We start from the raw sequence: 20,410 nt of genomic DNA, 5'->3' as shown, positions 1-20,410 counted from the left end.
AGAGACCATGTAAAGCACAGGTGTCCAACTCAGGTCCTCGAGGGCCGCTATCCCACGTTTTAGTGTTTCCTGTTCAAACACACCTGATTTCAACCAGCAGGTGATTAACAGGCTTCTGGAGAGCTTCATGAGCTGCTGCACAGGTGAGTACACTGTTTCAGAACAGGGAAACAACTAAAAGGTGCAGGGTCTGGAGTTTGACAGCCCTGATGTAAAGGCTCAGGAACGCGCTGCAGGTGTTTTGGATTCATCAGCTGATTAGAGCAACACTTTGAGTCTAGAATACTAAACCTTTTCATAACGTTCTAACTGTCTCAGATTTAGATCAGTCAGCCATAGTCATCCGTTATTTGCCTGGCATGAGTCTGTCTCATATATTAGTTTCACATTTTAGATTCACTTGTATTCAGAAGGGAACAACACCCTTTTGGTTGATTATGAGTCTTTTACAGTTACATTGGTGAGATTCTGACTGACCCACAGTTACCTAAAGGAACTAACATATTCCACAGTTCTCAGTCAGATGAATCATTTCCCTGTAATTCCAGTTTTAACAGACTCAAAAAGTGAGGGTTGGTGCCGCTACCTGTGCAGCGTTACACAGACTTTTACCTGAGCTCGCTGCTGTGACGCTGCTGCAAAGCCAGAGTCTGCTGAAGCTGAGCCTGACAGAACACAAGGAAGGGGTCCAGGTTTACAGGACGGGCCCTCAGACCAGGCAATGCTCTGTGCAGCGCCAATCTGAAACTCAAGAACAAAACGTTTCTGTTTTAGTCATAAAGGCTCAGTGCAAACACTAAAGCTTATATCAGGATATTGTATAAACACTTAGTAGGTCAGTGGCTGTTCAATGTTTAACCCTCCCGCTGTCCAAATGGGTGTGACCCCTGGAGGAATGTTGACCATTGAGCAGGGTTGATGGTTTATCCCTTGAGGTCCACGTGGCAGGGGTGAGGTGGTGCTCACTCCTCACCTCTGCCACATGGACCCAAGGGATAAACCATCAACCCTGCTCAATGGTCAACATTCCTCCAGGGGTCACACCCACTAGGACAGCAGGAGGGTTAAAGCCTTCAGCATAAACACAGTTAGTGTTTTATTGTGTAATCATTTATTTTAAACTGGTCATATAAGAACAAGCAGAATTTAACCCAATTCCATTTTTGTTTTTGTTTTTTTAAACACAGAAAGGTTTTTCTTTACCATGCTAATGTTTCGTTTGCGTCTGCAAACGTCCTCAGAGCTGACGCTGATGGTGGCGTCACTTCCTACTCCGTTTATCCGCGGGCAGCAGAGGACGTTGTCGCCCTCTGCTGCCCGCTCTCCCCTCTCCGATGATGCAGTCCCATGCGTGGTCCAGCGTGTAAACTCCATCGTCCCTGTTCATGGTCCCACATCCACGTCTCCTTATCTCGATTGCTTCTTTTATCCATCTTTTGTATTTTTGTTGTTCGGTGTTTATGATCCTTGTGTTGTCCCAGTCCATTACATGGTTTTCTCTTGTGCAGTGATCTGTTACGGCTGACTTCTTTATTGTAAGAAAGGAGTACAAGAAAGAAACAAGTGGAAAACACACAAGAGCAGCAAAACAAGAAGCAGAAAGCACAATAAAGAAGTCAGCCGTAACAGATCACTGCACAAGAGAAAACCATATAATGGACTGGGACAACACAAGGATCATAACCACCGAACAACAAAAATACAAAAGATGGATAAAAGAAGCTATAGAGATAAGGAGACGTGGATGTGGGACCATGAACAGGGACGATGGAGTTTACACGTTGGACCACGCATGGGACTGCATCATCGGAGAGGGGAGAGCGGGCAGCAGAGGGCGACAACGTCCTCTGCTGCCCGCAGATAAACGAAGAAGGAAGTGACGCCACCATCAGCGTCAGCCTGAGGAAGTCTGCAGCCGCGAACAAAACATTAGCATGGTAAAGAAAAACCTTTGTGTTTACAAAATAACCAAAAATGGAATTAGAAGCCAAACACAGAAAGAGCGTACCAAAGAATTTAACCCAGTCAAGAAGTAATTGTTGTCTCTATAAACCCAAACCGGAGCTGGGGGAAATTTGTTCTGCTACTAAAAAGTCAGACAGCTTTTGTGTCTACTTTGACATCACTTTATTAAAATTAGTTACCAGCTACTCAGGTCTGAATTAAATGAACATTTTTAAACGGTAGCTTGTGTCCAACTGGATGGGAGTCCTGAGCGTCTAGGTGAGGAAACTGCTGCCTGAGGCTAAAGGATGCTCCAGCAGAAGAATCTCAGCTATCCACCACAGGAACAGGCTGCAGCTCCACCAGCAGAGCCCTGGCCAAATGTGCTCAGTGGGAAAATGTTGGGCTGGAATCTCTTCAGGACATCAGGGAATTATCTCACACAAATACAAGCTTTTACATGGCAATGGGAATTTGTTGAAACATAAAGAATGGACTTTATTAAAAATATCTCTGAGCATCGTGGGATCCTGCATTTAATCAACCATTAACGGCCTTTAATTAATAATGTAAACAACTCATGTTAAACATCTCACTGTCATGTGTTTTTCTTCTTTCCTCCACTGGTTTCAGAATGCTTAAACTCATAAGCCAGTGTGTGAATGGATGAATGAGTGATGTGTTGTGAAGCACCTTGGGGGGTTGTAGGACTCTGGAAGACGCTACAGACCATTTACCATAAGCTATAGCTGCTTAAAGGCTCTAATGTCACATTCCTAAACTAAAAGAATATTACGCTGAGAAATTTCAAATCTTAAAAATAGTGTTATGTGCACAATAATGCAATATCTAGTACAAACAGTTTACTGCAAATGTATTAACATGTGAGTGAAGGACCTCTTTCACATAGAAGACTTGATTGGATCATAAAGACAAACAGGATGTATGCAGAAAGAACCTCAGATGGATCAGGTGTCTGCGTGCTGTAGGTATGTTCTCCATGATGTGTGTTGAGCTTTGGAGATCTTGTTTTAATCACATAGGGATGTTCATATTAGACACAGATAGCGTGCGGTGTTCTTGCTGCTCTGCAACAACACTAAGAAAGAGACAGGACTGCAGAGGACAGGGTCTGTGTCCTGTCAGAGGGATCCAGCTTTCCTGTGCTCCTCTGGGTCTCCAACAAAGACGAGGATTGGATTCCAGCCCTGTGGGCCTGCTCTCTTCAGATGAAGCTCCAAATCCAAAATAGGACCTTTTGGATGTTACAGGACTTCACAGAGGTGGGGAGTTTAATATGATTCACAAACATCTACTACTCAACGGTATTTGCACCTGATAAGATTTAATTCTGCTTTATGCAACACACATAAATGTGTTTTTCAGACTATTATTCTTTTTGTTCTTCAAAATAAAATAGCTTAATGATGATTTTATGTTTATGTATTTAGCAGACGCTTTTGTCCAAAGCAACTTACAAGTGATAATCGGCATGTTGCCCTTGAGGCTAACAACAACAACAACAACAACTTGACATCAAACATGGAGAGGAGGGAACATGGAGTGGACAGTAGAGAGGGGGGACGGGTACAGGGAGGGTGATCTTAGATGTTGTCCTGGATTCAAACTTGAACCCCTAAACAGACGTAAATCCCCCCCCCCCCCCCCCCCCCCCCCCCCCCCCCCCCCCCCGTCACTGGTTTGGGATGAAAGGGGCCAGGTCACGGTTGTGGAAATACTCAGGGGTAACTCCACTGTTGGCAGTGAAGTCTAAGTGAAGTTCAGTGAGCTTATGAAGTTTTAATTAGTCTGATTATTAAAACAGGAACGCTCTCACAAAGTAATCCATCATTTCTGGAATAGTCTGTAGTTTATTTGGTACTAATTACCTGCAAATAAAATTCTTTATTTGAAAATTCAACTATCAACAAATTCAAAAATCAGATTTTTTGACTAATGTTTTAGTTCTAAAAGAATATTGGTTCATATTTTAAATGAGTCGCTCTCATCAGATGGATGTGGATAACTGACATGTTAAATAACTCCAAACACTTACATCACTGATCATTATCAGACACTAAATTATTCCAGCATCTGCGTCTTTCACATCTGTTAGAAGCAAGTGTTAGAACACTGGTCAAACAGCAGGCACTAAAAGAGAAAGAACGGACTGATGATTAAGGAAGGTTGGCTTTGCTGTTGTGTCAACATTTAGAGAATTATCTGAATTTAGTGCACACACAGATGGGACGTGTGTGGAACCTCATGATGAGGAGACAGATCACAGAGGTAATCTGGGAAGTGGACAAGCAGGCCTGCGTTTGGAATGTTTGGACTACCTGAGCCGATACGAAGCTAGTTTTGTTTCTTCGTTTTTCTACAGAAAACCCTTCCCACGTGGACAGATGACTTTGTGATAGACAAACATCGACTTTTCACTGCTGCTCCATGTAACACCAGTCAAGGCAGGTGGCCTTTCACAGCAAAGGAAGCTAAATGTTTTTAGAAATTCACTCCTGCTGTTAAAGTCAGAGCCACTGACAGTCTCCTTCCAGCCTGACATGGATTTAAAATACATGTAAGTCCTTCCTGGTGTGTGTCCGTCCATCTCACCCTCACCCACCTCCAGCCACGCTCCTGCTCAACAGGATTCCCTGACAGGAGGGCTTCTCGAAGGAAATGACAACCCTCTAGACTCTCACACACATTCTGCAGCTCTAACAGAAAAACATAAACATGCAAAACAAACATTTATTTGATTGTGTAGTGACTGAACAGGATAAAATATACAGATATGTGTTCCAGAGGCCCGGAGAGCTCCTAACCTCTGAGCCACTGTTGCTGATAAGGTCAGGAATTTTATCTGCCTAAACATCCGACTCCAAAACGCATTTATGTGAGGTGTATGTGTGTGGGCAGCGTGCAAAACAAAAAGGAGCAAATCGTTGCTCGCTCTGCTAGCTACAGACAGCTAGTTTCCAGGATCATTTGAATGTTTTTTTGGAATATATAATCTGCTTTTAAACCATGAAGAAACAACAGCGAGCTCTGCTGTTTAAGGGATTCCGTTTCTGGTTTCTGCATAAACACACTTGAACCTCCACCCTTCATATCAACACTTTAAACTAGAATTATTTTATGTTGGGAAATGATGATCCTATACTCAGATTGCTTAAAGTCTAAAGAACACATTACTGCATTCAGAGCGTGTGGTGAATGACGCTCGGCTGTGGCTGCATCCAGTGGCGTGTCCAGATCTTTTATAACGGGGTGGCCCAGGTGAGGCACAACTTTGTGCATGGGTGGCACCAATGGTTATGCTTTTTTTGTTTTTGTTGTACCCCCAAGCCTTTTGTGGACAATGAAAGGCCTATTTAAAGGTAAATTAGTGTGGTGGCACCTGGGGTGGCCAATCAGATTCCAAGGGTGGCATGTGCTACCCCAGGCCACTCCCTGGACACGCCCCTGGCTGCATCAGCTCTTAGCTCTGTCTGACTGGTATTCATTTGGGTAGGTACAAAGGTTGATATTTTCTGTGCGAAACGAATAATTACTGTGTAACTCATGGCTTCCTCTCTTTTCAGGAAAAACACTTTCACATCTTTACGTTCTAATGAGCTAACAGCTGGTCTGAGAGCAGCCAACACCAAAGTGTGTTTTTGTAACGGTGTCGGTGCAGGATCGGCTCGGGGTCCAGCGCCCGCCGATGACGTCACATGACTGCAAATCTACTCGGCTTTCACACACGTTTTGGAAAGACATCAGCAGTTTTGTTAATGAATTCTTGTTTGTTAACACCTAAATGTTTTCTTTATAGTTGTAATTTGTTAATAAAACACCATATTATCTTTGTCTTGTAAAGAATGTGAAACTGCATGAAACCAACATCGGACTGACAAACAATAGGACAGTTCTTATATGTGAAGCCACATCTGTTTGTATTCATGTGGAGTTCATCTGTATACTTCCTTAGTTGTTATCTAAATACATTCTTTGACTCAAAATGTCGCTTGGAGTCTTTCAGTAAAGTTCTTATATTTTATTTTGCCCCATTTCACCAACATCAAGAGCTTTTGAGGGTCACCATTTATCATTTGCTTATATTTTACATTTCCTTTAGAAATTCAAACATATTTTCTCCAGTAAGTGTTAATTTTTGGACTACAGGACTACAACGGCTAAGACTACGACCGCAAATTTGTTCTGACCAATCAAAATCATAACGATAACGTCACTTCCGTAAGCTTCATGTTCAGCCAGTCAACTACTCTGACATCATCGGCAGTCGAAGGACCCCGAGCCGATCCTGCACCGACACCGGCTCCAAAGTTTTACTCCAATTCATGCAGCGTTATCTCTCTATGTCCGTCACTTTCACATGACTCTTTTCTTCTGTCAGAAATATTAAGATGGTTCCAGCCATCCTTGCCCCCTGGGTGTTCTCCATTTAGCTGCTTCAGGGGTTTTTACACCTGCTAATAATCAGGTCACTCAGGTTTGAACTAGCTGTTAGCTCATCAGTCCTGGGAGCCTCATTAAAATGCATCAAGTGTTTTAAGAAATATGTCATCAACAGGCAAAAACATTATCATCCACCTCTTGGCTTTTGCTAGAAAGACTACTCAGCCTTTTCGTTAATGGACTTCTTCACCACCACAAAACCAGTTAAAAGACTCTCAAACCAAATGAGGCCCAACCGAAAACTCCTCAAATCTAAATCCAATCAAACACTTTTGGGTAAACTGCAACAAGTCTAGTCACCAAGAGTCCTGACCTCAACCAAGCACTCCAATGCCACTGAGTCACAACGTCAACAAGACTGAAACACGTCAAAACATCCAGCCCAATTTGTGCTTCTGAATTCAGCTGAATAAAAAGCATAAAATAAACAGAACTGAATGCTTGGGTATAAAAATAAATCAACAAGTGTCTAATCTAGACAGTACGTTACCTGAGAGACAGTTGAATCGAACATCTAGACTTTCAAGTGACACAAAATCAGTCAGGTTGGGCAGCTGGGTTATTCTGGGAGAAAAAGACACCAGTTACAGCCTTCCACGTTCCTCTGGAGAACACTACTCATGTGTTGTTTATTTCTATGTTTATATGTAATGTCAGGCAGGTGTGATCAGGACTTGGAGGTGCACCGTCTACCTGTTTTGGGAGGCTGAGAGGTGTTGCAGGAGGGGCAGCCAGCAGCCAGCGAGGCCTTGCAGGGAGGAGATGCTGTTGTCATCCAGATGCAGCGTTCTGAGGAGAACCTGGTTGTTCAGACTGGGGGGCTGGTGCAGAAACAAGCTGTCAGGTCACACCAGTCACACTGCGAGGTTAGACTAACTTTACACTGCTGATGGTGGTGGAGCAGCAACAAACCAACCCCATCCATCAATGTCCGCTGGCTTAGCCCTGCTGTGGTTACTGTCAGCAGGACTAGAGGAGCTGCTCACCCATCAGCAGAGAATAAAATACACACCGTCTGTTCTGTGTGCGTGTTTTACCTTTGTTATGTTTCTCTAATGTGATTAGGTCTCACGATGAAAGACAGACAGATCCGAGTATATCTCTGCTTCCTGACATCCTTCAGTAAAGCAGTTAGAACGTTTAACTGACGTTTAAGAGGCGAATCAGGCCTTTTTCTTACGTGCTCGGCTGCTTTTTTAACCGTTTTACGGCATCGCAGCAGAAGATCCTCTTTACTGATTCTTTTGTGCCAAAGATGAAAACCAAAACAAACTTTATTTATAAACACTTTAAAAACAACTTGTGGCCGACACGAACAGCACAAATATAAAAGGTATAATTAAAAGAATAAAATAAACTGTCAAAATAAAAGATATTTGCAGAATTACAAGTCTGTGAATAAAAGTATGTTTTCTGTGTGGCTGAAGAAGACCATCTATAAGATGAAGATCATTCCACAGCTTCGGGGCCACAACTGAGAACGATCGGTCTCCTGTGCTTCAGCCGCGATGTTTATGTTTATGTATTTAGCAGACGCTTTTGTCCAAAGCGACTTACAAGTGATAATCGGCATGTTGCCCTTGAGGCTAACAACAACAACGTTGACATCAGTCATGGAGAGGAGGGAACAAGGAGTGGACAGTAGAGAGGGGGGACGGGTGCTAGTTTAGAAGATGCTCTCTGAAGAGCAGGATCTTCAGGAGTTTCTTGAAAATTGAAAAGGAAGCTCCTGTTCTGGTAGTGCTTGGTAGGTCATTCCACATTTGTGGAACGATGCATGAGAAGAGTCTGGATTGTCCTGAGCGTGGTGTAGGCACTGCTAGCCGACCATCCTGTGATGACGGGAGCGGCCGGGCCGAGACGTAAGCCTTTGCAAGAGGATTCAGGTAGATGGGAGCCGTACCATCTCGGACTTTGTATGCTAGTGTTAGCCATTTGAATTTGATGCGTGCTGCTAGCGGTAGCCAGTGGAGCTCAATGAACAGAGGGGTGACGTGTGCTCTTTTTGGCTGATTGAAGACCAGACGCGCCGCTGCGTTCTGGACCATTTGAAGAAGTCTCACAGTGCAGGCTGGAAGACCAGTTAGAAGGGCATTGCAGTAATCGAGGTGGGAGATGACAGTAGATTGCACCAGGAGCTGGGTGGCATGTTGTGTTAGGTATGGTCTGATCTTTTGTATGTGTTCGTATCTTTCAGCGCAAAGCGGCATGAACGGGCAACAGAGGCAACATGATCTTTAAAGCGATGTAGAGCAAGCGCTGACCAGCAGAGTGGAGGGAACAAGGGTAGGATGGTAGGCTGAGCAGACCAGATGATGGATCTAATAGAAGGATTTTTAAATGGATCCTATAATCAACTGTAAGCCAGTGTAAAGAGGCCAGAACTGGAGTAATCTGCACTACTTTTCTTTTCCCAGTAAAAACAAAGTGCCACAGCATTTTGCACCAGCTGCACAATAGCTACAATATTGCTTTGAAGGATATTTAATGCCTATTTTAAATTATTGGCATTTTGCTGATCATCTGTAAATTCATGATGTTTAAATAACATTTCAGTGGTTTTCATTCAGGAATGTACAGTTGTGGCCAAAAGTTTTAAGACTGACACAGATATGAGAAACTGGAAACATTGCTGCTGAAGCTTTTATAATAGCAGTTTGCATTTACTCCAGAATGTTATGAAGAGTGATCAGATCAATTGATTAGTCCTTCTTTGCCGTGGAAATTAAGTTAATCCTAAAAACACTTTTCCCTGCATTGTATTGCTGTCATTAAAGGACCTGCTGAGATCAATTCAGTAATCAATTCAATTCAGTTCAAGTTTATTTATAAAGCGCCAAATCACGACAAGAGTCGTCTCAAGGCACTTCACATAATAAACATTCCAATCCAGGTCAGTTCATTAAGCCAATCAGTAAAATGTTTCCTATATAAGGAACCCAGCAGGTTGCATCAAGTCACTGACTAGTGTCAGTGACTTTACAGCAATCCTCATACTAAGCAAGCATGTAGCGACTGTGGAGAGGAAAACTCCCTTTTAACAGGAAGAAACCTCCAGAGAATCCTGGCTCAATCGTCTTGTCAACTCAGGTGAGAATGTTGATGAGCACAAGGCTGGAGATCATTATGTCAGGCTGATTGGGTAAGAGCTTGAAATGTTAAAAGGAGAGTGATGATTGGAGTCATCGTTCTTCCATTGTTAATCATGGTGACCTGCAAAGAAACACGTGCAGCCATCGCTGTGTTGCATAAAAATGGCTTCACAGGCAAGTATATCGTGGCTACTGAGATTGCACCTAAATCAACAATTTATAGGATCATCAAGAACTTCAAGGAAAGAGATTCAATTATTGTTAGGAAGGCTTCAGGGCGTACAAGAAAGCCCAGCAAGCACCAGGATCGTCTCCTAACGAGGATTCAGCTGCGGGATCGGAGTGCCACCAGTGCAGATTTCGCTCAGGAACGGCAGCAGGCAGGTGTGAGCGCATCTGCACGCACAGTGAGGCGAATACTTTTGGAAGATGGCCTGGTGTCAAGAAGGGCAGCAAAGAAGCCACTTCTCTCCAAAAAAACCCATCATGGACAGTTTGATCTTCTGCAAAAAGTATGGTGAATAGACTGCTGAGGACTGGGGCAAAGTCATCTTCTCAGATGAAGCCGCTTTCCGATTGTTTGGGGCATCTGGAGAATGGTACCAAAACACTCTCCGACAGCAACATCTTCCAACAATCCAACAACAGTTTGGTGAACAACGCATTTTCCAGCACGATGGAGCACCGTGTCATAAGGCAAAAGTGATAACTCAGTGGCTCGAGGACCAAAACATTCAAATTTGGGGTCCATGGCCTAGAAACTCCCCAGATTGTAATTCTATTGAGAACTTGTGGTCACTCATCAAAAGGTGGGTGGACAAACAAAATCCCACTAATTCTGACAAACTCCAAGAAGTGAATATATTGTGTTTAAGGTGATAATAAATAAACTATGAGCCCCTAAACGTGATTCTTCTAAAATATTTTTCTTAAAATAAAACATTTGAAACCACTTTTAGCTTTAATTTGAAGGATTGGTCACATTTACGTGATGTTAAAACGTGTGGGTGGTCCTGGATAGGAAAGCCTCTCTGTTGTGTCATTCATGACTCAAGACAATAAAGCAGAAGGATATGTGACCGTGTGACTTAGGGCTGGTGTCAGCTTTACCTCAGAAAGGCTGTTGGAACTGAGGTCCAGTGTGTGCAGCAGAGCACTGCCGTCCAAACCCTCCACGCTCGCCAGGTGGTTGTGAGAGCAGTCCAGGTGGAGGAGTGTGTAAACATCCCTCAGACCTTTGGTGCTGATCAGCTGGTTATGGTGCACCAAAAGCTTCTGCAGCCTCTTTGCAGATTCCAGACCAGCTTGAAATTAAACAACAAAGAGAAAAAGCTCAGGGCTCTGTACACACAAGTGTGAGTACAAGTGTAGGGGAAATGGAAATGATGCCCTCTAGTGGAAAATAAGCATCTGCAAAAGTTGAGGCTTGAAAAACTGACAGAAGATCAAAGACCGAGCGTGTCACCACCAGCTCCCGTGTCAGAGTTTAAAACGATGGTGCCTTTAGGTAAAACCACAAGGAATGACTCAGCTTCTACCAAATTTAAGCTGATCGTTACAACAGTTTTTAACTGTTTTAAGCTGGATTGAGGACATCTTGAATTGACTGAATCAACATCCAATAATTCCTCTGACAGTTCCAGTAAAATGTGCTCTGTGAGATTTTGCTGAAGGTTTTGGCAAATCCTTTTCTAGTAGCAGAGCTCTTTGTGTGAATTCCCAAGGTAAGAATTAAAATCCTTCCACTGGTTGATGGGATATTTTGTAATGAACCCACACAAACACATGACATCATTTCCTGTCCTTTGGCAGCAGGTGACAATGATTTAAAGATAATGATTCAGACATTATTATTAATTTATATTGCACAACTGTTTTGCTCACAGTCATCGTTGCATGCTCATGACCTTTCAATCCTCACCAATGCGTGTGATGGAGTTGTACGACAGATCAAGAACATCCAGACTCTCAGCGCCGCCTAAGCCATGGATGGACTTCAGCTTATTGTGGGAAAGCTGAAGAACTCGTAAACCCGTCATATTTTCACAGTCCACAGAAGAGATGTCATTCTCCTGAAAAGTTTAGATTAGCTTCATGTGGTTAAAGATTTAGGAATTAGCTTCAGCTTTTTAACTTTATTAACCTGTAGATCAACAAAGCAGAGGTCCTTTAACTGACTGATGCCTTCCACTGATCTGAGTCCACAGCGCCTGAGGGTGAGGGAGCGCAGATGATGGCACTGGAGAAGAGTGGACAGGCAGCAGGAGGACAGGTCCTCCAGGGTCAGAGTGGTAACCTGACAGGAAAAAAACACAGTTAACGCTCAGCCGACTTCATATTTTGGGGTTTCTCATCACACACAGAGCAAATGAAGCTTGTTTCACCTTAACTGACATATTTCGGCATCCACTGCCACCTTCATCAGAGCAACCGCCAATGTAGGTGGCGTCACTTCCGATTATCTGCGGGCAGCGGAGGACGATATCGGCCTCTGCTGCCCACGCATTCTAGGCGTGACAAACACATCAACAAAGGTGAAAACAAGCTCTTTTTGCTGTGTGTGTGTGTGTGTGTGTGTGTGTGCGTGTGTGTGTATGTGTGTGCGTGTGTGTGGTGTGTGTATGTGTGTGTGTGTGTGTGTGTGTGTGTGTGTGTGTGTGTGTGTGTGTGTGTGTGTGTGTGTGTGTGTGTGTGTGTGTGTGTGTGTGTGTGTGTGTGTGATGAAGAATGACAAAAAATCCAATCACATAAAACACAGAACAAACGTAAAGAAGAGACTCAGCTGACTTTCCCTTGTCTTTTTGTTTTACTTATTCATTTATTTAATGCAAATACATGTTTATATTTACAACCCTGTTGTTCTCTTTTGTTTGAGATTTGGGACAATTGTGCTTCCATAGAATGCCGTATTAAAGGTATTAGCACAGACTGCTCTAAAGTCAGAAGTTCTTTATTTAAGTGAGGTAATTATTTCCTAATCTTATATGCGTAAGTCTGCCTAAAGACAAAAACTCTGACATGTTGATGACTAAACAAGTTTGTAATAAAAGACTTTCAGGTTTCAGAGTCATCCTGAAACATGTTTTGGTCAAATCTTGGAAAAATAGTACCTGGGCTGTATTTATATTGCACCTTCTCGAGCCCCCCAGGGTGCTTTACAACACATTAGTCATGCACCCATTCACACACAGATGGGGAGGAGCAACAGCTGCCCTGCACATTGGCACCACCGTCAGGAGGGTGAAGTGTCTTGCCCAAGGACACGACGGCAACAAACAGAGCAGGGTGCAAACCTGCAACCCTCCAGTCACAGGGTGGCAGCTGTAGCTCCAGAAGTGGAGCGGGTTGTCTAGTAGGGTTGCAGGTTTGATTCCTGCTCCCTCCAGGGAACTCTGCTATTGTGTCCCTGGGCAAAACACTTGACCTAACATGCCTGGGTTGGTGGTGGTCAGAGGGGCCTATAGTGCCGAATAACAGCCTTGCCTCTGTCAGCCAACCCCAGGGCAGCTATGGCTAGGGCGCCACCACCAGCAGTGTGTGAATGTGTGAGTGCATGAATAATGGTAACTTTTTAGGGTGCCTGGAATATAAAAACCAAATCCATTATTAGTCTGTTTGCCACCATCACCACACATCTTGAAAATGTACAGTTTCAGCCAACTTTTTACTCTCAAACATGTGTTGGAACAACCTTTAACAACAACTATAACTCGTGTTTGGCTCTAAATCAGTAAAGGTGGCTGGTGTTTTTGTGTTTAGGTCAGCTGTCTGTGACTAAAGTCAACTGCTATTAGATTTTTATGGAAGGAGAACTTCCACAGTTCCAGTTAAACCTGCCTAGTTGGCTTAATGAATAATCTGTTTCAGCGACACAGTTTACTGAGGACTTTCACTAGTTTAACGTGAACTTTAGTCCAGCAGCAGCAATGCATCGGTGTTGTGCCTCAGATGGTTACCTCCTGCAGAGACTTCCAGCCAGAGGACCGAAGCAGTGTGTGTGGACAGAGTGGGGGAGGGCTGCAGGCCCCAGCCACCCTTCTCCGTCCTCTCGAACTCCAGGCAGAACGTTTCTGCTTCCTCCTGTTTTGAAGGGACAGTTGGGACCAGGAGACACATTCTGTCATCCAGGACAGCCTCTTGTGCTCCGTGTGCTCAGGAAGGAAAGCAGGTGAGAAGCAGGAAGAGGGGCGGGGCTTTGCCTCTGAATGTTGTTGCTCCATGGCTTCATTTGCAGATGTGAGACAGATGTGTTTGTCTGATTTGATTCCAGAGCTGAGGAGACTTGTAGGGTCAGACCCGGAGGAGTCCCACTTCCCATCTCTGATCTTTTCCTTCAGGTTTTTCCTGGTGGTCATCATCTCCTCTTCATCAGATTCATCCCTCCTCTCTCTGTCTCCAGTCTCTTCTATCAGTCTGTTTTCTCCATCTGTCTTTTCTTCTTCACATGCATTTCTCTTTTCTACACCAAGCTTCACATCTTCCTCCATGCTCCTTGCTCCTGTTTCCCACTTGTCCTTCTGTCTCTCAGTGTTTGTTTCTCCAGTCTGTTGTCCAGGTCCCTTACGGTCCTCGGCATCTTCGTGGACGCTGGTTTCTTCTTCACTCTTTCTGTATTCTTTATCACTTAATCTCCTTATTTCTACTTCTTGTTTTTCCATCTGGTGGTTGGTTTTCCGTTTCGGTTCTTTCAGTTCCAGACGTTTCATGTCCAAACTCTGGATCATTTCCTCATACCTGTTTTTCTGGTCTTTACCTTCTTTTACCAACGTTCTGTCCTTCTCTGAACTGCATTCATCTTCCTGTCTTGTCCATTCTCCATCCATCCTCGTCCTCTCTGTCCACACCTTTACTTTTTGTTTTTCTTCTTCCTCTGTTCTCATCTCCTTCAGATCCGTCCTCATTAGAGCTTCAGCACTTCTTTTCTCTCTCTCCTCCTCTACTTTGTTGTTGTCCTCTTCTTTCTTTCTCATGTCATCTCTAAGCATTTTTTCTTTTTCATTTTGTCTCTTTTCATCTTCCCTCTTCGTAATCCGCATCACTTGAATTAATATCTCTTCCTCCTCCCTTTTTCTTTCCTTCTCTTCCTCCTTTTCCTCGTTTTTCAGTACTTCTGTGTCTGCATCTCCCTTTTTTTTCTTCTCCCCCTCTTCTGCTAATCCGATCATCTCCTCTCTCCTAAAGTGAGAATCCCTCACTTTTCGTTCCTCTTTCTTCCATCTCGTTTCTTCGTTGTCTCGGTTTCTTTCCTCTTCAAGGCTCCTGTTTTCGTTCCTTTTCTTTTTCTTCTGCTCTTCTTCCCTTCTCTCCTCATCACACTCTTCCTGGAGATTCATTCCTACAAACTTAAACTTTTCACTTTCCTCATCTGTCGTTTTCCTTCCTTCTCTCTTTCTTTTGTCTTCCTCTTCCCACCTTCTCTTCTCATCTTCAAATCTTTTTCCCTCTTCATCTCTTTTCTTTTTGTCCTCCTCCCTTCCTCTGTTCTGTTCCTCCTTCATTTGTACCCTTTCTTGCTCTCTTTTCTTTTTGTTTTCCTCTCCCATCTTCTGTTCATCCTCCACACATTTGCTTTCTTCTTTCTTCCATTTCTCTCCTTTTCTCTTTTCCTCCTCTTCTTTATTCTTTTCTTCCTCTTTCATCTTTCTCTGCTGTTTGTCCTCTTTACATTTGCTCTCTTTTTCTTCTTCTTTCTTTCTCTTGTCTTCCCCTTCAATTCTTCTTTCTTCTTCTCTTTTCTTTCTGTCTTCCTCCCTTCTTCTGCTCTGTTCCTCCTTCATTCGTACCCTCTCTTCCTCTCTTTTCCTTTTGCTTTCCTCTTCTCTCTGCCTCTCCTTTTCCTTCTCCCTTGTTTTCCTCTCCTCGTCTATCCTCCTCCTCTCTTGCTCTACTTGCCTTTTCAAGTTGCCCATTAGCTCCTAGAGAGTAGAGAAGCTGAAGTTAGAACATGTGAAACAACCGTGTGTCTGGATAAAACACCAAACACAGTTTAGAACAAACCTTAAACACCGTTCGGGTACTCCAAACCCAACCCCGCTTTTCTCTAAAGCTTAAGCACGTCTTACACATGTGCAGCTAAACCATAACACCAGTAGCAAAAAGTAAAACTCAGCTGTCGTCTTTTAAACTCAGCCAATCAGAACGTCACCCATGTTCATAAAGATGCGCTCTGACCAGTGGTGGAGGATAAAAGATCAGAGCTCAGGTGTATCTGCAGACACATACAGAGGAGCAGGAGTCCGTGTAAGAGATGGTGGACGAGGACGACCAACAACAGCCATTACAGAGAAATTCAGACAACTATTGTCCACTATGTCCTTGTTGATGGGACAACAGCAGGACAGAGAGTTCAACCAGTCTGTGGGCAGCATCACCAGGACAGTTAGAGAAGAGAACAGCTGAAGGTTTCTGAAGCATTAGACATAGTTCTCTTAGTACTCCGTAAGCACTGTAATCCTCATCACTAGTTTATGGACTTACTTTTGTAAGTGTTTTGTTCCTTTTCTAGAGTTGAAGATGACCAGATGACGGTGGAAGGACGTCTCTTTTCTCCCATCAACAAGAAGCATCATGGTCATTCACAACAATACCACCCAACTCTGAAATCCAGCAGAGTGGTTGAAGAAAAAATCATCTTTGATGGAAGAAGTGCCTTAGATAAAAATCTCAAGGTGCTTCAGCGTGGGATTGAACTGGCAACCCATGGATGTCCGAGTAAGCTCCTAACCTCTGCACCTCCATCACTCTTACAGTAACCAACAGAACTGACCCCGTCCTCCTACCCAGCTGAAGCCCACAGAACCCCACCTGAGCAAAGCTCTAGAGTTATCCAGGATATCGGGATGTTTCCCATGACGGCTAGCCGCAGGGAATGTTGCCTTTGATGTGGACAAAGTCCTCTGAACATGTGCACAGAGACATGGTGATGTGGAATGAATCTGCCTCACAGCAGTGTATTTTCTTCATCTTCTCTATTTTACAGTAAATATGTCCTGTTACCTGAAAGCCCTGGAGGCTGTGCCCAGTGTTCTGTGGGGACTCTATTTTTATTCCATTTTTGGTTCTTTTTTAAACACAGAGAAGGTTTTCTTTACCTTGCTGACGTAAAGAAAAACCTTCTCTGTTTAAAAACAGAACCAAAAATGGAATTTGAAGACAGACACAGCAAGAACGTACAGAAGATTCTATTTTTACTTGCTGTGTTAAGGATCTGAACACATCATTGAATGGATGTTTGAATCCGACCAGTTTGGGGATTTGGATTTGTGTTTTGAGAAGATGCGTGGAGGTGTTCAGAAACGTGCTTTAGCATTTCAGAAACCCTGTAAATCCGTACGGAACACACCAGGTGCTGCTCGGTCTGACACGAGGATGTTAGAGGTCCTCATGGGGGACTCTGTGTCTCTAATTTCTTTAGTTTTTTTTATCTGAGAGAAGATGAGAAACACAGAACTACATTCTGGTTAAAAGCGTATCTTGTTCAGACTGCTATGTTCATCTATTGGGCAGGCAAACAACTTTGTGTTTAAAGTGAAATATGCCCATAATAAACACTTTTAAAGTCTTTTACGAAGATGAGCTTATCTATAAAAACAATGATGTTAATCCCTCTGGGAAACTGTCTGTGTGTGTGTGTGTGTGTGTGTGTGTGTGTGTGTGTGTGTGTGTGTGTGTGTGTGTGTGTGTGTGTGTGTGTGTGTGTGTGTGTGTGTGTGTGTGTGTGTGTTTATGCAGATGCTTTTGTCCAAAGTGACCTACAAGTGATAATGAAGCCAGCCGGACGCCCTTGAGCCGAACAACAAACACTAATCAGTCAATCCTAAATCTGCTTTTAGATATCAGAGATCTACATTTTCAGTGTTTTCATATTGTATTGATAAGCAGTTGGATACAGAAGATGGAACAGATTACTTTATGCAAAAATATCATTTTGTACCATGCTTGGACATTAAACTAGAATAGAATGCTACTAATTATGGTTGTTTTTTATTTAAATGCTGCTCTAGCTGTATTGAATATTGAGTAAACATATTTGTTTTTTGTTGCCTCATGAGTCGTTTTTCTTGTTGTCTTCCCTGTGAGACTGGAGGCTGAAGGCAGCGATTACTGCTGACACCTTCTCTTCGGGTTCTGATCGACAGCTACGTCACAGAACCAGACAGACGTCAAACATTAGGAGTCAACTTTTTTACACAAACCTGCTGAAGCAGCAACTCCTGCTCAATTTTCTCTTGAGCTCCACGTCTTATCAGCTCCAGTTCCAACTGGCGAAGCTGGACAGAGAAGGTCATGAATAAATGAATTAGAGCACAAAACTGAGTGCAGTCCTGTAGAAATACAGACACGTCCATCTGAAGAACAGAGTAGCTTACTGGTTCTTCACTAACATGCAAGCCAGAGGTGGAAGCAGGGACCAGGTGATGATGAACACGTTGAGTCCAGACTGACTCACCTTCTCTGTCTCCGTGATCTTCCTCAGCTCTTCCTGGAAGTCTTTCTCTCGCTGTAGCCTCTGCTCTTTTCTCTGCACCTCCTCACACAGAGGTTTCTCTCCTTTTGTCTCACTGCTGCTTTTTACTGCACCGCCGTTCTGCATGGAACTGTCTGTTCAACATGAGAAGCACAAAAGCTTAATATCTGATCTGGCATCTGAACCCAGCGGTCTGGAGCCCTCTAAAAAGCAGCTGAAGACCCTTTTATTTAAACTGCTTTTACCTTTTGTGTTTTCTGATTTAATTAGCTTTCATTTGTTTTTTGTTACTTTGTTGTTTTTAAGATCATCTTGTGATTTTATTACTTCATGATTTGTTTTCTCTTTGTGTTACGATAGCTATATAAATAAACTTTACTTACATTTCTTTTGTGTTTCGGAGTTTAGTGGAAAGATTAAGACAACACCGACCTCTTATGGTTGCATCTGTTTTTACACATGGTTCAGTCCTCAACGGTTGTGCTGAATTTTATCAGCATTATTCTTTAAAATCCCCAGGAACAGTAAAACTTGAAGTGCATGAAGAGAACTTTATAAATGTTTAAAAGTTAAAATGTGTTTCTTATTTGCATTTAAACAGCTTTTAGTTGAAGTGTTTAAATAGAGCCTTATCACGTGTTTGTTCCATCCTGTTTCACACCTACCACCAGTCTCGCTGCACATCTCACAGCTCATCTGCACCTGAAAGAATGAGCGTTACACAACATTTTAGTGTTTCCATCATCAAAACCCATAAATAACACCAGATGAAAGGCTTGGGCAACATTCACCTTTTCACTTTGTGTTCTTGAATCCCTTTCAAGGCCAAACGGCAACTTGATCAAACCCTCAACGTGATGAGAAACAGGCAAGTCTGCAAGGCCAGAAAGCAAACGCATCTGCTTACTGCTTGTTGAAAACATTTAAACTGGTGTGACGTTTCCTCAGAAGTCACCTTACCCTCCAGATCCTGGAGGATGAGTCCCTCACAGACAGATGCTCTCTTCATAGAGGCCTGACAGTAGCTCAGCAGGGACTGTGGGATATCATCTGAGACCTGGAGTCAGAGGTGGGTTTTTATTGATGGTATAACTCAGAGTTAGGTCAAAAGGGCGGTTGTAACACCTGCTTTCACCAGGTTTAGTATGAATAAATGCCATAATGAATGCCAGTTAGCAGGTGACACTAAACATGTTTAAACAGTAACAGCCTTGTCTAAAGATAAGCATTAATACAGTTCAGCTAGCTTAAATAATACAGTAGTTACGTCACAGACGCCATTAAAAGGGAAGTTTCCCACTAATGGCCGACAGACAGAAGCCCTAACGTAACTTACCTCCTCGTGATTAAACGTTTCCGTTTCTTCTTTACTTTCATCAGTGTCCGCCATTATTAAATCCTTCGGTTCCTGCACGACTTTTAGTCTTCGTCGTAGTCTAAGGACGGCTGTTAACGCTTCCCCTTCAGCGTGGCGGTACTTTGGCTCTTCGGTTACTATAGCAACAACGCTGAGAAGCTACGGAAAATCCCGAAGGACATACAGCGCGACAAGCGAATCACACCTAAAGTACTTTTTCTTTTGGTGTTTTTATGTAATCGTTTCATTTTAATGGAGAACAACTAGTTACAATAGTCAAGTTAACCCAAACAAGAGATCAGCCTTCTCCGCCTGTAGTATCAGAAAACATAAATGTTAGAATATTATAGAAAATAGCCTTTTTGATGAGTGGAAGCATGTTTTCAGCCCCATAACATTTTATTGGCCTAGATTTCTTTTCACATTTGGACACGTTTTTTTGATGTCATCAGAATGTAACATTTATGTTTTAGTGTGGTGATACACGAGAATGTTATTGGGTTTGGTTTGTTTCTGTATTCTTTCTAAACTCCTTTAATGCCCATTAAAGTAGGGAAACTACATTGGTGGCTAAATATTACCAGTTACCCCTGCATGCAAGGAAATAAACTCACATTTTTAGATAGGCCTAAGCTGTGGTGCTGCTTCACGTTTTATTCTGCACCAACATTTATAGCAGGGAGTGTCATGTTGTGGGTACGCTGTTTGACCCAGGATATGAAGAATCACACACGGAGAACAAAGTTAAATAATATAATGCTTTTATTTAAATAACGGTGAGGGAAACTAAGGACGCTGCTCCAAACGGGAACTGGAAGGAACCGGAATCTAAAACGAGAAATAAACACACGTGAGAACAACCCAGAACCAGAGAACCAAGAATAAAAAAAGCTATTCTTTAAAATAGTTCTTACAGTCAGAGACCAGGGGCAGGTGAGGGTGGACTGGGTCAGGTCGGGGAGCGAGGAAGTAGCTGAGGCTGTGGGACGAGATGGAGACGAGCAGGTGACGGTAGTAGGAGTCCAGGAGGAAGTTTGGGAGACAGGCGGATGGTGGAGAGCGGAGGCCAGAGGATTCTGAACAACGTGA

The 20,410-nt window shown here is 43.2% G+C and overlaps 1 protein-coding gene across 6 annotated transcripts in view; it reads right to left on the bottom strand.

Annotated features, from left to right (window-relative positions):
* Positions 1-19,503, bottom strand: part of LOC107397133 (leucine-rich repeats and IQ motif containing 1) — a 90,630-nt gene extending 71,127 nt beyond the window's left edge. For 4 of the 6 annotated variants that reach the window (XM_070550212.1, XM_070550213.1, XM_054737468.2 and 1 more), the window contains exons 1-14: positions 19,301-19,503; positions 18,925-19,021; positions 18,756-18,838; positions 18,630-18,666; positions 17,947-18,098; positions 17,693-17,767; positions 13,454-15,412; positions 11,641-11,793; positions 11,419-11,569; positions 10,608-10,801; positions 7,099-7,226; positions 6,896-6,969; positions 4,568-4,661; positions 613-747 (exon numbers count right to left, since the gene is read on the bottom strand). In XM_070550212.1, coding sequence (XP_070406313.1) covers positions 613-747; positions 4,568-4,661; positions 6,896-6,969; positions 7,099-7,226; positions 10,608-10,801; positions 11,419-11,569; positions 11,641-11,793; positions 13,454-15,412; positions 17,693-17,767; positions 17,947-18,098; positions 18,630-18,666; positions 18,756-18,838; positions 18,925-19,021; positions 19,301-19,354 — 3,386 coding nt within the window. In that variant the 5' untranslated portion in view covers positions 19,355-19,503. The remainder of the gene's footprint in view (positions 1-612; positions 748-4,567; positions 4,662-6,895; positions 6,970-7,098; positions 7,227-10,607; positions 10,802-11,418; positions 11,570-11,640; positions 11,794-13,453; positions 15,413-17,692; positions 17,768-17,946; positions 18,099-18,629; positions 18,667-18,755; positions 18,839-18,924; positions 19,022-19,300) is intronic. The other 2 variants (XM_070550210.1, XM_070550214.1) reach the window with 2 other exon arrangements.
* Positions 19,504-20,410: the final 907 nt, after the last annotated feature.

This window comes from Nothobranchius furzeri, chromosome 4 (assembly GCF_043380555.1).
Source record: "Nothobranchius furzeri strain GRZ-AD chromosome 4, NfurGRZ-RIMD1, whole genome shotgun sequence".
In the NCBI taxonomy this organism is placed as follows: Eukaryota; Metazoa; Chordata; class Actinopteri; order Cyprinodontiformes; family Nothobranchiidae; genus Nothobranchius; species Nothobranchius furzeri.
The sequence above is the reverse complement of the archived record's forward strand: the minus strand, read 5'-3'. Positions and strand labels throughout refer to the sequence as shown.